Here is a 14,648-nt window from a genome sequence, read left to right as displayed (position 1 = left end):
TAGTACATGAATTTTCTGAATCCTTTTTACCAAATCTTTGAGGTAGTCAAACGGGAAAACAGAGTGGGGGAAAAAAAAATCCCCGAAGTGGCAACATTATCATTGCAAATGCATCTCAAATTTTCCCAAGTCTGCTGTATGCCCAGAAAACACTTCAGAAAGAAGTGGCACTATCTCTTCTGACTGTGAAGCTTCTTGGGGTAAATTCAGTTTAAGGAGAGTCTGCTTGGAAGATGTTCTCCATGATAGTGTAGCAAGATATCTTTTTTCATAGTGCAGATTTAATGTTGCTGTAGATCATTCTTATGGGCTCTCTGTTTTTATAGGCAAATGGAAAAGCAATATAAGGCTGGCTGCATAGCAGTGGAAAGAGAGCAAATAAATTGGGTTTTGTTGTAGTAGCATCACTGAACCAACCAATTGTAGACTGAAGGATGACGCTGAGAACCTTGGAAATGTTGCGTAGTCTACACACATGTTGCTTTAATGGACATACAGGTAGAGGGTATACAAAGAAAAATATTTAGTGTGGTGTTTCTAATCCAGAGACAGTCTAAGCTTCAACTCCTCAGATCAGCATAATCGTCTCAGGAAGAAATAAACTTAGGCCATTAATTTGTACTTTGGAAAAACCCTGCTCACAAAAGGTGCACCTGCCCTGCCAGGCAGAGGAACCCAAGTCAGCGCCCATGAGATTGGGATGCCTCTGGCTTGCAAGGTCAGGCACCAGGCATGGCACAGCAGCCACTGCCAGCAGGTGACAGCAGGTGCCAGGCAGTGCCAGGCTGGTCCTCACAGACATCAGAACCTGAATCTGCTCATCTAAGGGCTAGTTCAAAGTAAAATTGTTATTGTCTTCTCACAATTTTATAGGAAAACTATTTAAGCACGCAGAACTGAGGGAGCTATCAGACAGTGATATGTATATATCTATATGCAACAGCTGCACAAACAATTTAAAGCAGACTCACTGTTTGTACAAAATGAGTCTATCAGGCCCCAGCAACTTCTGACTTAGAATTCTACATTCTCTAAAGTAACTGGGTGAGAGTACCAGACTCAGTCTGGGCTACAATAGGAATTGTTAGGACAGCAAAAAATCTAGTTGGTCAAATAACTTGCAGATAGGACTAAAACTAGATCTCCTAACTACTGCAACTCTGCTCATGTCACAACAGGACATTTGCCAGTATTAAAACAGGCAGATTTGAAAATAATTATCATACTGTAAACCTCCATCTTCATTGTGGGTGGGGAAAAGTGGATAAAACAAACTACAGAAACAAAACCATCAACAACAAAAGGAGATACAGTAAAAGCTCGTTGTGTTTTGTTAGATTCTACATCATAAGTATCAAAAGTAAATAGTAAGTATTATCATGCTCTTCTAAGCTTACACTATGATGGATTAAAAAACTTGTAAAATACTTTTATTACTTTCTTCATGCCTAAATTTAAAATACACTTTTGATCTGGGTTACCTGACTTCTGAAAAAGAAAACTTATTCTTCAAGAACACCCACAGACAAAGACACTTCAGGGGAAATGTGAATGGATTAAACACCGGTTTAGGAAGGTAGAGCAGCACCTCTATTTCAAACATGCACTTCAACCAGGAGGAAGGTCTGCATGCACAAGGGGTTCCATGCTAGAGGGCTGTGCCTGGGTTAGAGAAATGCAAACAGTCTGTGCTCCCAAAAGCTACCACATCCAATGCAGTATGGGCACAAAAGAAAAGTTCAACTGCAAATCCGAGCACGTTTTACCATGTTTATTGGAAGAACGGCCAAAGCAGCTAAGTCTGCTTTTCTTCTTGTCTTCCATTAAGTCAGCCAGTGTAAGCCCTGGGGAAGCACATGTAATCCCAGCAGTGACGCGGGAGGTGGCAGCAGTCGCAACGCAAAAAACAAAAACGTGTCCGTACACACAACACAGGCAAGGTTAGGCAGAACAGACCGACATCACCGGCAGCACGACTGTCACAGCTAAACCCCTCACCTCTCACGGCTCCTCGCATTCTGAGCTAAATTCGCAGTGCTTTGAAGGCAATGGAAGTTTTTTTTTCATTGGCTTCAGGATAATCAATAATAAAGATTTCCAACTTTCACTAAAGGCATGTTTACAATTCTAGTAATTAAGAGGTATTGTTATTCAGCAGCATTTAATATCTGCCCACTACCAGCAGCAGAGACATACAAATATATAGGACTTATAAATAAATTACTTAATGACTTTTCTGATTAGAAATTTTCAAATGCTAGGGGGGCATTGTAGGAATCTCAACTACAATTCTAAACAACTACATGAGAAACTATTAATCACTGACTTAACCATCTTTGAAATTTCTGCCTTTGTCTGCCACAGAAATCTTGTGTATCCCAAACCCAGAGCTCTTCTACATCATTGAGGAGCACCATGGTGTTCATCCATCTCCATAAACCAGCAGTAATCTGGATCACCCAGATGTTTAGATATTCAAAGCAGGGACACAGTCTAGAAGCCTGAAAATTATTATTCTGAATATCTTGGGACCCAGCTCTACTTCATGCTTCCAAGATGGCTCAAGAAAAAAAATCACCAATATATTTCATCTAAATTTATTACCTAAAAATATCTGAAATGCAAGGAGGTGGAGCATCTCAGCAACCCTTCCTCCTTTAGAGGCTGTTGCAATTGATATTAACATTGGAATACCAAGCCACATATTTAAGGATGTGTGCATAAATCCAGGAGTGCTAGGAGATTGCCTATTCACTGTAAATTTCCACACAAAAGCATATATGTCTGCCTGAAATTAAATTCTTGGCATTTCTCTTAAAGCTCTTTTAATTACTTTCCTTCTATTTTCACTCTGCAAGTCTTCTACAACCTTTAACTTAGCCTAAAATTATGCCTAAGTTTACAGCTTAGATATAAAAGTTCTTTCAAACTCAGTAGATATGCAAAGTATTTTTTATCTGTATGACCTCAAAGCTGTTTAAGGAATGCCAGAGCAAATGGGGGGGTTTTGTAGCCTATTAACAGACATCCAATTTGAACAGGACAAAAAAGGTTCCTGGGATTTTACCTGTAAACCCAGTCCATTGGCACCACAGCTGGCAACCCAGTCATCCAACACTGGGCAAACTCAGCATCACCTACAATTCTACACAGCAGCCTTGTACAAACGTATTTACTCCATAAAATGTGTCATCTTTTACATCTCAGGCTTAGGATTTTATACTAGTACTCAAACCCAGAGTTTCTGCACTCCTTCCACACATAATTAGCAATAACTAAGTATTGTGAATTCTGGCTTTTTTTGCTCTGTTCTAGATAAAAATTCTATTGATGCAATTCTATTGAGGCATATTTTCCAATAGACATAAATTATTCCTTTCCAGTGGTGCAGGAATCAACATCAACCCACATTTTCCCTTGCAGCCTCTCACAAAATTAGTGTCCTTCCAGTCAGTAACACAGTCCCATACTTCCATACCTTGTTTTTATTGTGAACTACAGGATTATAAAATTCTGAAACTCAAAGCTTCTGAAAAACTACTACTATCACTGCAATACAGAGATAGTATACTGTCTATCATACTTCAATATGCTTCAATATCAAACTACCAGATAAATCATCTGGTTCTAACAGCCTACTGTTAAATAAATACATCACAAATTATATTTCTTAGTGTCAAGTGAAAATCCCACAAGATTTCATTTATTGCACACCCAGTTAATACAGGTAGTAAAAAATGTTCTCTATTGTATTCTGAATATCAAAAAGAAAGACACAGAATGTTGTTTTCCTGTTTCAACAACAACAACAAAACATCCTCAGTATTAGCACAAGGTTATTTCTTGACTGTAACTTTGGTCATATTTTTAAGCACTTTATATCATTATTGTTTTCCTTGTATGCACCCACAGGAAAACACATTCTAAGGATTTACAATAAGACTTAATGGCATATGGCTTCTCTGCACTAACTCTTTCCAGAACACGAATAAAGCAAAGTTTATAAATCTCAGCAGTGACTGAATGCAGACTGTGATTCATACATGGATACCCCAAGCAGAATTTTGTTGTAATATTCCAAATTACCTTCCATGGCTCAGCATCTCCATATTGACAGACAATTGCTCTGCTAACCAACACTTCTGCAAGCTGGGAAAGGGAGAGCACTGGCCAGGCTGCCTTCCCTGCAGTGCAACACCCCCAGGAGGAGCCAAACTGTCCCCACAGAAGCAGAGAGGAAGGAATACATACTGTTCCTTTTGCCTTCTTCATCAGCCTCTTCATCATTCTCGGGGTCAATGTCTTCTGCCTGGGTAATCCAGTCTAAATATCCCTTCAGGTCTTCTTCAAGCTGCTGTTTTTCACGTAGCTTCTGGAAGTCCCCTCGGGCCTTGGCTTTTTCCCTTTCTTTGGAAAATTCCCTATCAAATGCAGATAAAGCAGAAAAAAAAAACACTGATTGACAAACTCTCAGGCATTTTGAGCAAAGTCTTGACACTGCAGATTAGCACAGTGACATAGAAAATACACCAAAGATTGGAGTGCTGCTTTGAAAACAAGGTAGAGGTGCAAAGAAGTCATGGCAAATCCCTACCACCTCACATCTCAACTTTCAGAGCTTTTATGATTTAATCAAAAATTAAGCAGTATTTTTGACACTTCCCATAAGGGAAGAGTCTATTCTTCTCATTTAGTTACTGCTCTTCTATACAGATCTCAACATTTCTTTTATCTACAAACAGAAACTAACTTGCAATAATGAAGCAATTTCACATTTAAGTGTTAAGTTTCAGTAAAAAGAAAATTCTGGTAGCCTGTTCTAAAATCCTTCCTCTCCCAGTCACAGTTCATTGGCCATGTCCAAACATACAGAGCGTCACTTTTGGGCTCTCCCTTAATATCACACACAGACTCCTGTGATGCTGGAAATTTGCTCCCTGCAACAGAACCTAGAAGTCCTCACAGATCAGAAACAGAAACGTAATCCTCTATCTCACTGCCCCAATCTCAAGACAATGTATTGGACTGTCTGTCCAGTTTAGTTCAGGATTGGGATCAATCCCTGAATTATAATGGAATGATAATAAAAGTAATGAAATCATGCTCTTTGATGAGGAGATTTGATAAAATGGCCTCCAAAAATCTTCTTCAACCTTAACTACCCCATAAATCTAAGATTCCATGAATGACATAAAACTCAAGACAACCAACAATTATATTCTATATTCTCCCTCCCACAACACCTCACATGCCAACATTATTACAACTTTTGGTGTGATTCCCCAGCTCCAAATGAGAAACCTCCTTTGCTACAAGGACCAACACATTCCAGTTTATCTGAGTATCAATACGTAGTGTTAGGGGCAGGCACGGATCTTTTAGACTGTATTCTAACTACACACAATTCAGTATTTAAAGTTAAGCTTTTTCTGACTAACATGTTAATCATAGAAGGGTTTGGGTTGGGACGCTCCTCAAAGCTCATCCCATTCCATGTTCCTGCAGTGGGCAGGGATGCCTTCCACCACCCCAGGGTGCTCCAGGCCCTGTTCAACCTGGCCTTGGACACGTCCAGGCGTGTGGCAGCCACAGCTTCTCTGGGCAAAGTGTACCAGGGCCTCACCACCCTAGGAGGGAAGGATTTCTTCCTAATATTGATATAAACTACATTCAGTTTAAGCAATTTACCCCTTGTCCTATCGCTACTCACATTAATCTTACAATGGGGCTTAAATTATACTTTAAGAAAAGCCTAGAGCAATTTCATTTTCCATGAATTTACAACTCCTTTCTTTATTGGAAAATTTCACTTGAAGATATTCCCTAGCTAATATTCTCTTGAGGGGAAATTTATTGAACCACTCAGTAATACCCTTTCTCAAGTGGAAAATATTATAAAATTCACATAAGACAAAAATATTTTAAGACAGTCAAACAATTAGCAATAAAAATATTGCCCTAAGAAAGCAGAATAGAGTAACAGAAAGTCTCCATTTTTCAAAATAATATTACAATTTGGTGATATACACTGTTTGTTTAGAATTACAAAGACATAATCTCTCCAGAGGGCATCTTATTTATTTTTACTAGCTGTTTTAGTCTTTAAACATGTCAGAGAAAAAAATTTAGTATTTAGATGACATGAGTAAATTTAAGTGTTAAGCTGTTTACATACAACTACAGAGATGCTGGAGGTTTTTTAATGTTATGTTGCAGAAGTTACACAGTTTTCTGCTGCAAATGCTAAGGAGCAGGCACTACATCTTTTCCAGCTGAGGACTTAATTCCACAGCATTTCAGCCTGGCACATGGGGATCATCCTGTTCCATCTGATGGCACTGTAATGAAGCTGAAGAATGCCAGTGCTTGCTTTGCATTTGCTCCCCTTCACCTCCCATCCAGGACCAGATGCTGCAAGAGGCCATCTTCTCACAAAAACACCAGTGAGAGAGAGAGCTGTAAAGAGGTCTCTGAAAGATAGTCACTCTAAAAAATAACCAGAGTAATTCCACAAGTCAATAAGAAACCGTTTGGGTTAAGGAATGCCAGGTTTAAGCTTCTCTCAGAGAGAGGATTAGAGCCTGTCCTTTCCACCTGATTGAGGCAGCGTGCTCATGACTCACTTCCCACAGGCAGCATCTCTGGAGAAAGCTATCATGGCAGAGCAGGAAATGAGAAGTAGCAAGCCTTGCTGGCTTTTACTAAGTATTCATGTGCTTTTCATTTATAGTCCTTCAGGTATTTCTTATTAATTCAAAGGAGATGTGATGCATGAGGGTGAAGTAAAACAAAAGTTGCTGTTATTATATAGAGTGAAGTGAACAAAATAATTTTTAAATTAATCAGCTGGCAAGGCTGATACTTTGAACAGAACTTCACCCATGGCTGAACTGCTCTTTGACTTCACATTGAAACAGCTGCATGCAGAGAATTAAACCTAGTTTTATATACACAGCTGATTCTGACCTTTTCCTTTAGTTCTGCACAGAAGTCAGATGCTGCCTTGCTACAGGCTGCTGCCATTTATCAGAAGGAGGAGATGCAAGGGTGCTCATTTCCATGATATTTAAAAATTTCAATTTTATTTTTAAAATTTGTTTATAAGGAACTATAAAACGTGAGAAGGTAATTTTCTTCAGGGGAGGGAAGAATCTGGCTTTAGGGTATTTTTTTTCTATCTCATCCACAATGAAGGGATATCACTCAGACAAATATGTACATACTCCTTTTTAGGGGAATGACATTAATAAGAAAGGAGAATTTAATAGAATTGGAAAGTAATGAATTTCCTGTTGGCAAAACAAAAGCATCTCTTTTTCTTGGCCAAGAAATAAGCTATTTGAAAAAGATGATGGGGGTGAGAAGGGGGAGAGATGTTGGCTCTTTAAAGCTTCTCACAAAGACATCTGGACAAAAAGATGCTTGAATATTTAGGTAAAGATACATAGACATTGGCTGATCTCCTGGAAGGAGGACTAAGACAGCTGCTTGTGCAGCATTTCATGGCTGGGCAGAGGGAAGGGTGGGTCCAGGGCAATAAAGAAAAGCTTTCAGCTCTGTAGGCAGCACAGGGACTGACGTGGTCAGACTGGTGGCCTGAACTGGCCTCCCTGTCATCAACCCAGCACTCAGGCCAGCAGCCTCTGAAGCTGACAGGCTCAAGAAACTGCACATTAATTGCAGTAAGTGGACTTAAGCTCTGTAAATATTTGGTTTCACAAATGCCTGTGCTGAGAGCTAACTTCGAAACACATCTTTCATTCTGGTTTGATAAAATGACCTGGATCTGATATTTGAAAGCATTTTGGGCAGTGCTGCTGCATTTGCAGCACAATAGAGACATCACTTGCAAAATAAAGCATTTTATGGAGACTAATTTACATAATCTCATTTACTTTTAGTGATAATTAACCCACTATATAAAATTCAGGGTTTATTTCTGTTGCTCAAATATTCCTTGTCTCCTAGCAGAAAGATGATCTCATTTTTCTGTTCAGGCACAACACCATCATCATCAATGGTTGTTGAGGCAGAAGCATATAAAATGCAGGACTTGAATTCATGCTTCAATAGTCTGGGGTAATCATGCCAGATTTTTCTTTCTTCAGCAGAGTGAAATAACCCCTGCTGGTGTGCATCACTCAGGAAAGGCTTGATGCAACAAGGTGGAAGTGGCAGCAGGGAGTGCCTGCTGGGACTCAATTACATCTCCCTGGTTCTCACACCTTCAATTACAGGCAGGGTCATATTAACCAAAAATCCTAAGGCAATTTGTTGAAATTCTTTTGGTACACTCTCTCTTCTCTCTATATATTCATAGATATAATAACTAGAGACACCTCCACCACCTCCTACCAGCTGAAAGCTTTCCCATGCTAAAGGCCAGGGACATTTCGTCAGGGGGCCTGCACAGCAGCAGGAGTGTTGCTGAAATTCCTGCGTCTCTCTAGGCATTGATGATGGGAAACAAACAGTTGCTTTTGATATCAGAGCATAAATCAGGACACAAACCCTTTGCTAGCCATATTCCTGCCCTTTTGTGTCCCTGCAAATGCAGTGGAGGGAAAGTGAATCTCCTGCATACAGAGCTCACTGCACACAAGGTCTGCTATGTGGAAAGTGTTAAGCTAATTCTATATGTAGACCTGCCAACCAGACATCCCAGACTCATTTATTCACAGAGAACAGTCACATAATAACAAAAATGTACTCACACGAGTACAGTGTTGGGCACCAGACTTGCAGGAGAGGTTTCACACTGTGGTAACCATACCAACCAACAAATCAGCAGAATCTAAAGAGAACTAAAACTACTTCAAGTGTACAAATAAGCAGGGACAGCAGCTTATAGCTGGGTGTAAAATGTAACAGATGTGAAGAGACATAAAAAGGTTAAGGAACATCACACCTTTAAATACAGAAGATTTGTACACATCATTGTCACCCTTTCTTTTAGGGGAAAAAAACCTCACAGGCTGAACACTAGAATTATTACTCTAGGGCAAAACTAAAAAGTCCTAGCAGGAATTTTCCTTGAGCAAGGAGCATTGGGCCCTTGATGGGGAAATGCAAACTGGTATTGCCTATCCATGGCTATCTCTGTGCAGTTGGGTAGCAATTACCAAAATGTGCATTCCACAGCTCCAGCAGCTCTGTGCAGCAAGGGCCTGTCCAGCCTTACTGTGCCAGAGTGCCCAGGAGTGCTATGGGATCATTGGTAGGAACAGACAGGGAACCATTTGAGCACCAAAACCAAGATCTGCTGTTTCAGACCATGGTTAATTAGATCTGCACATTAAGATGTGCTCCTCCTCTCCTGGGTCAAGCCCTATTTGGCCCAGGACACTCAGGATTTGTGGGCAGAAGAAGGGGCAGGTGTGAGCCCAGCACCAGAGGCTGCCATCCCCTGGCATTGGTCTGTGCCCTCTCCATGGGTTTGTGAAGCAGCCGTGGGTTGTTCCCTGCCAGGGGCTGCCCACCGAGCACCCACAGCACTAATCCCTAAAACACCTTGGTGTGGTGAGTTCAGACAGGACTGAAATAAAATCAGTTCCCTCCAAGCTCTTACTCAAGACTACAGGCCTGGCTTTAGTGGTTTCTGTCTAAAGCAATCTTCTGCTGTATACAGCTGAAAGTATTTGCTGATAAATTATTGTTAGTATATCCAACTGATTGTTCAAATATAATATTTGCTTTCAAAAGGAAAATTTTACTTTCACCAAGACACAAAAATTAAATGACCCTGCTTCAGCTTATAACTTCTTGAGATCTATAGCTGAAGTCTCTCTCCTTGTTTTCAAAGTATATTCAGTTTATCTATGGGAAGGAGTTAAATTTTCAGCAATAATTTTTATTTTGTATTTTTCACTAGGCCTTCCTGCTGCTGTGAAAAGGATCTCTGCCAAAACCAGTTCATTTTCCTTTTGCTGAAAGGCTATGGATGACAGTTTACTGCCATTTTCTATTTGGTGAATCATTATTCAAATGTCTTTTTCTATGATTTTTCCCATATATATTGTAGACAACAGTTCTTAGGTGTATAAGCTTATCTGCACCAACATAATTTATATGACATTAATTGACAGATACTGCTGGGAGATTGGGGTGGATGAGTACACACCCTTAGTTTTTAGAATCACTTTGTACATACATTACAAATATTGCTGGGGAAAACGAATTGAAAAAAATTAACATTCACTTAGTAATCTGCAAGATCACATGCAGGAGGATGTAAGGACATGTCAAAGCCTATGTTTTGATGTCCTTTTGCAAGGCAATAAATTCAACTTATAAATTTATTAAAGTGTGCTTGAAAGGTTTATTTGTTCCTGTGGCTGCCCAAAGAAATCCTAATGCCTTGAGCAGAAAATGCCATCAGCAGAACCCATCTCCTAATGATAAGGACTATCTTCAGGAATAGATTATCATGCATCATTAAAAGCCATGCCTCTTGGTAAATAATTTATTTCCTCTGTTCATAGCAAACCAGTTTAATGCATGCTGAATTACTGACATGCCTATTTTATCTTCTTGGGCTTCTTTTTTTTTTTTTTTTTAACTTTTTACGTTTTCAGGGGGGATGAGTATCTCCACCCTGATCATTATTTGTTAACTTTCTAATAACCTTAACCTTATAATTTCTAACCTTCAATTTCAGCTCCCTCTTTGGCACCAACAGCCATTCTAGGCTCTGGTCTTTTACACTGGAATATCTGGAGGAGCCCTGTCCTGAGCCCCCAGTTTCTATGCCTAGTATTTCATGCCTTGAGAGAATTTACTTATAGAGTAATGTGAATACTTCTGGAGTAAAAGAGTTTTCTAGAGTTTTTTGAAAAAGCTGAATTAACTCAAGCCTATGAATTCTCTCGATCCTTGTTATTCAATGGAATTACTTTGGAAAAAAATCTCCACAGTCAGCTTCCATGCAGAAATCACAATATTTACCACATGCAGATTCCATACACACATTGTTTCTGTTCATTTACACTACCGATATTAAAAATATGAACTGCATTTTAAGAATGTCACCTTCTGCAGGCAAGACTGACATGGATCACCAGGAAATACTCACCTTCAGAAAGAGCTAGATGTAAAACAAAATATCTGCCAAATCATCATTCTCATCCATTTTACAGTGCCTAAATACATCAAACATGCAGTGCACAAGAGGCATTACAGAACTACAAAGGGGCAGATGGTCACAGAATAACAAAGGGGTGCAAAGAGAAGAACTGAATATTTTACAACAACAAACAGATCAAAAACAGCAAACAGATTAAAATGTACACGGCACAACCTGATATAAAGGAAGTAACACTTTCATACAGAAAAGGTATTAAGCATTCAGATTCCAATTTCAAAATCTGTATGCAGAGCCATGCTTTTCAAGTAAGTTGGCATAATTTTTGCATTCTTGATATTTGATTGGTTTAGTAAAATTTACCTTTATCTGTGGATTTATCATAAACCAAGTTTTTGTGTTATGGTTTGAGGAGTATAGAACATAAAAGCTAAAAACTTTTAAATAAAACAAAAACAAAATTATGTGTTATATATTCAATGCTTAGCTCGGGATGAAAAATATCATTCTACTAAGAAACACAAAAACATCCATTGGATCTTACTAGTACATCAAATTTAGGCATAAAATTTAGACTTGGAGCTCTAAACAGAAAGTATGGGGAAAATGTTTTATATAGAACTGTCATATACTGCTTAAAATAAATCAGAGTAACAGTATTCCACACTGGCCCTTGTTTGCCATAGTTTCAAACAAGTATGCCAGGACATTCTCTTCACTTCCCTACCAAACATAAGTTTGCTCTGACTGGTATCTTCTAGGAGCATCTCCTTTCTCCTTGCACTTTCAATGTCAGTCCTTGGTGATATTTATACATCACGTGTCTCAGCCCTCCAATGTCATTGTCTCCAGAAAGAAAACAAAAAATTGGAGTTTTAGGAAGGCTCTTTCATGTATTTAGGGCAAACATGGATTCAGACAATTCATCAAGGACCCTGAGCACTCAATTGACCCTGGCTGACACTATGGCAGAAAAATTAATTTAGCAATTAATGGCTTGATAAATATAAGGAGATTTCGCATCCCTCTTTTCACTGCCATTTCTGTGCACTTAAAGTCCAAGGGAAGCCCGCAAGGGTTGTGAGGAGTATTAGAGATCTATGGATCACACAAAACCTAGAAATGAGTGGTGATTTCTTGTCTGCAGGAAGGAACCCAAGGACAAGTGGACACCTCTCCCCTGTATTGGAATAGCAGCTAAAAACTATTCCATAGTCCAAAAAATATATGTATCATAATGTTGAAAACTTCACACAGTATTTTAAGCTTATTAAATCAAATGTTAAGCTGATTCATTAGAGTCTCTCTAAATTTCCATGACTTCAGGAAAAGAAATTAATATGTGCAACAAAACATCAAATTTTGTGTCACTTTCCCTGTAATTTTTTTATAAAAACAGAAAAGACTGAATCCAATAACAATTCGAGTCATGGAAGGAAAAACAGGAATATTCATTATCTGTTACCAGACATCTTCACAGGACAGGAAGAAAATTAATTGGTGCTTGTGATGTTCTTAAGGGCCAGAGAAGGAACTGTGAGAGCTTAATCCTGTAATGACTTCAGTGGAAAGGCCAGTCACACAGCAACGTTAGGTAACAGCATCAAAAGAAGAAATAAATTACACTGTAACTACCATCATTTATCTGTCCTTCTTCTTATTTCATTTTCCAGGGTGGCTGAAAGCTGGGCCCTTAGTTTTGCAACAATTTACACATTTACACATTTGTCCTTGGAAGGACAAGGTTAAATCTAAAAATCAGCAGTGTTGTTTTAGCACTACCGTATTTCTTTTAAACATCTGCTTTATAAAGCGGGCAAAACTATACTTTCCCTGGTTTCCTGTGTGCAACAGTAATCTGTCACAGATAAATGGCTAAACATTTTTTAAAGCAATGTAAAACCACTCATGAAATAAAAGTGCTCTTGTAACGAAATTACATCAACACCTGGAAATCTTGCTTGCTTATCTGCTTTCCAGGAATATAATAATCATTTTATCATTTCTTTCAGATACAGTGTGGCAAAACCATGAACAGGGCTGCAGACACTATCAGCATCCTGATGACACCATCCCCTGCACTGTCAGGCTGCTTTCCATGCAAGGGAAATGTTTCTGTTGGCTGACAAAGATGGCACAACTTGCCTGAGATTGCCAGGGCAATATTGTTGGCTGTATAACTAAAACCCAATGCATACAACCATAATAATTTTCTTTTCAGCACTTGAATGATAGCTGGATCTTTTATACATTTATCAAAAAATATCTTTACCATAGACTGGAGCTTCCCAAGCTCAAGTGTGTTAGAAACCAGGAAATGGCAAAGGAAATAGGGTTGTAACTTCACATAATGGGACTTTGTAAAAAGAAAATATGGTAAACTCCTGCCATAAACTACAGTTTTAAAGCACATTATGCAGCTAGAACTGACATGGCTTTAGTTCTTGGCTGGAGCCTGGAGTGCAAATACCAAAAAAAAGCTGTGACAACCTCCCACTGGCAGCTATATTAAATTGATACATTACTATTGATGAATTTACCAGCTCCTGGTGCAGGTTGTCACAGCAGTTCACAGCTCTACAACCCAGGAACCACTGAACACTCTCAGGGTAGTGCAACCACAGTCTGTAAGGCAGGTCTTGAAGCACTTATTAAAAATATTTTGCCATATTTTCAGCAAAATATGCAACTGTTAACATAAATAACATTCCAATTCCACTATGACTATTTGAAGAAGAGCAGAAGTTGGTTTTTCAGAAAAAGACATTTGTATATAACAGCAGGGGAGGATATTTGTATGGGTGCACCACCCATCACTGTGCACAAAATCTTTTTCTCTGCAGGAATATTACAGAATAAGGAGATTAGTGCCTCACTGAATGAATATTTTTGGCAAGCATGGTGAACGTGATGTCAAGACAGATACAGGCACTCAAATCACACAGTTCAGTCCAAAGAGCAAACACTGGTAGGATGACATAAGAGTCTCAAGTGCATGCAAAAAAGCCATTGCTGAGAAGCTGGAGTCAATGCAGAGGCCATCTTACAAGAAGCAGTAGCATACACAATGTTAACTCAACTGCTTACCCACTAAGTACACCAAGAACCAGGTTAAGTACGAAAAATGAGCCAAGGATGATAAGACTAACAAAATAGATCCATGGCCACTCACATCCTATTGCATCATTTACCTGTAAAACGCAAGGAAATAAGTTATGATTCAGTCATTCATTAAACAGCAGAGTCCTTTGTGCAGCTGCCAGATCACGTAGGTTCAACACAAAGTTTATGTCCTATCCAGATCTTTAAAAAATGAGTGAATAATTGTTTAAATTTACTTACCCAAATTTTGTTGCAGATGTGAGGCTTTAGAGGATTAATTGAAATAACATCCAAATGAGTGCATGAGAATTTTTTGTATTTTTTATAACTTTGCCAAAAGGACATGAAGAACATGTACTGGTACATCTAAACTCCAATTTTGGTGTTTGTATGTTATTTATAGGAGAGCTGCAAGAAAACTTTTTGTGCTGTAATACGAGGAGGAAGAAATAGAGGTTTATTAAAA

General features: G+C 38.9%; 1 protein-coding gene across 17 annotated transcripts in view; it reads right to left on the bottom strand.

Annotated features, from left to right (window-relative positions):
• CACNA1D (calcium voltage-gated channel subunit alpha1 D) overlaps nt 1-14,648 on the bottom strand; it is a 169,586-nt gene that overhangs the window by 73,994 nt on the left and 80,944 nt on the right. For 13 of the 17 annotated variants that reach the window (XM_063164658.1, XM_063164643.1, XM_063164647.1 and 10 more), the window contains exons 8-9: nt 14,168-14,271; nt 4,252-4,421 (exon numbers count right to left, since the gene is read on the bottom strand). In XM_063164658.1, coding sequence (XP_063020728.1) covers nt 4,252-4,421; nt 14,168-14,271 — 274 coding nt within the window. The remainder of the gene's footprint in view (nt 1-4,251; nt 4,422-14,167; nt 14,272-14,648) is intronic. The other 4 variants (XM_063164644.1, XM_063164655.1, XM_063164660.1 and 1 more) reach the window with 1 other exon arrangement.

The sequence above is a fragment of the Melospiza melodia genome, chromosome 10 (genome assembly GCF_035770615.1).
Source record: "Melospiza melodia melodia isolate bMelMel2 chromosome 10, bMelMel2.pri, whole genome shotgun sequence".
Classification (NCBI taxonomy): Eukaryota; Metazoa; Chordata; class Aves; order Passeriformes; family Passerellidae; genus Melospiza; species Melospiza melodia.
This window is presented reverse-complemented; position numbering and strand designations above follow the sequence as displayed.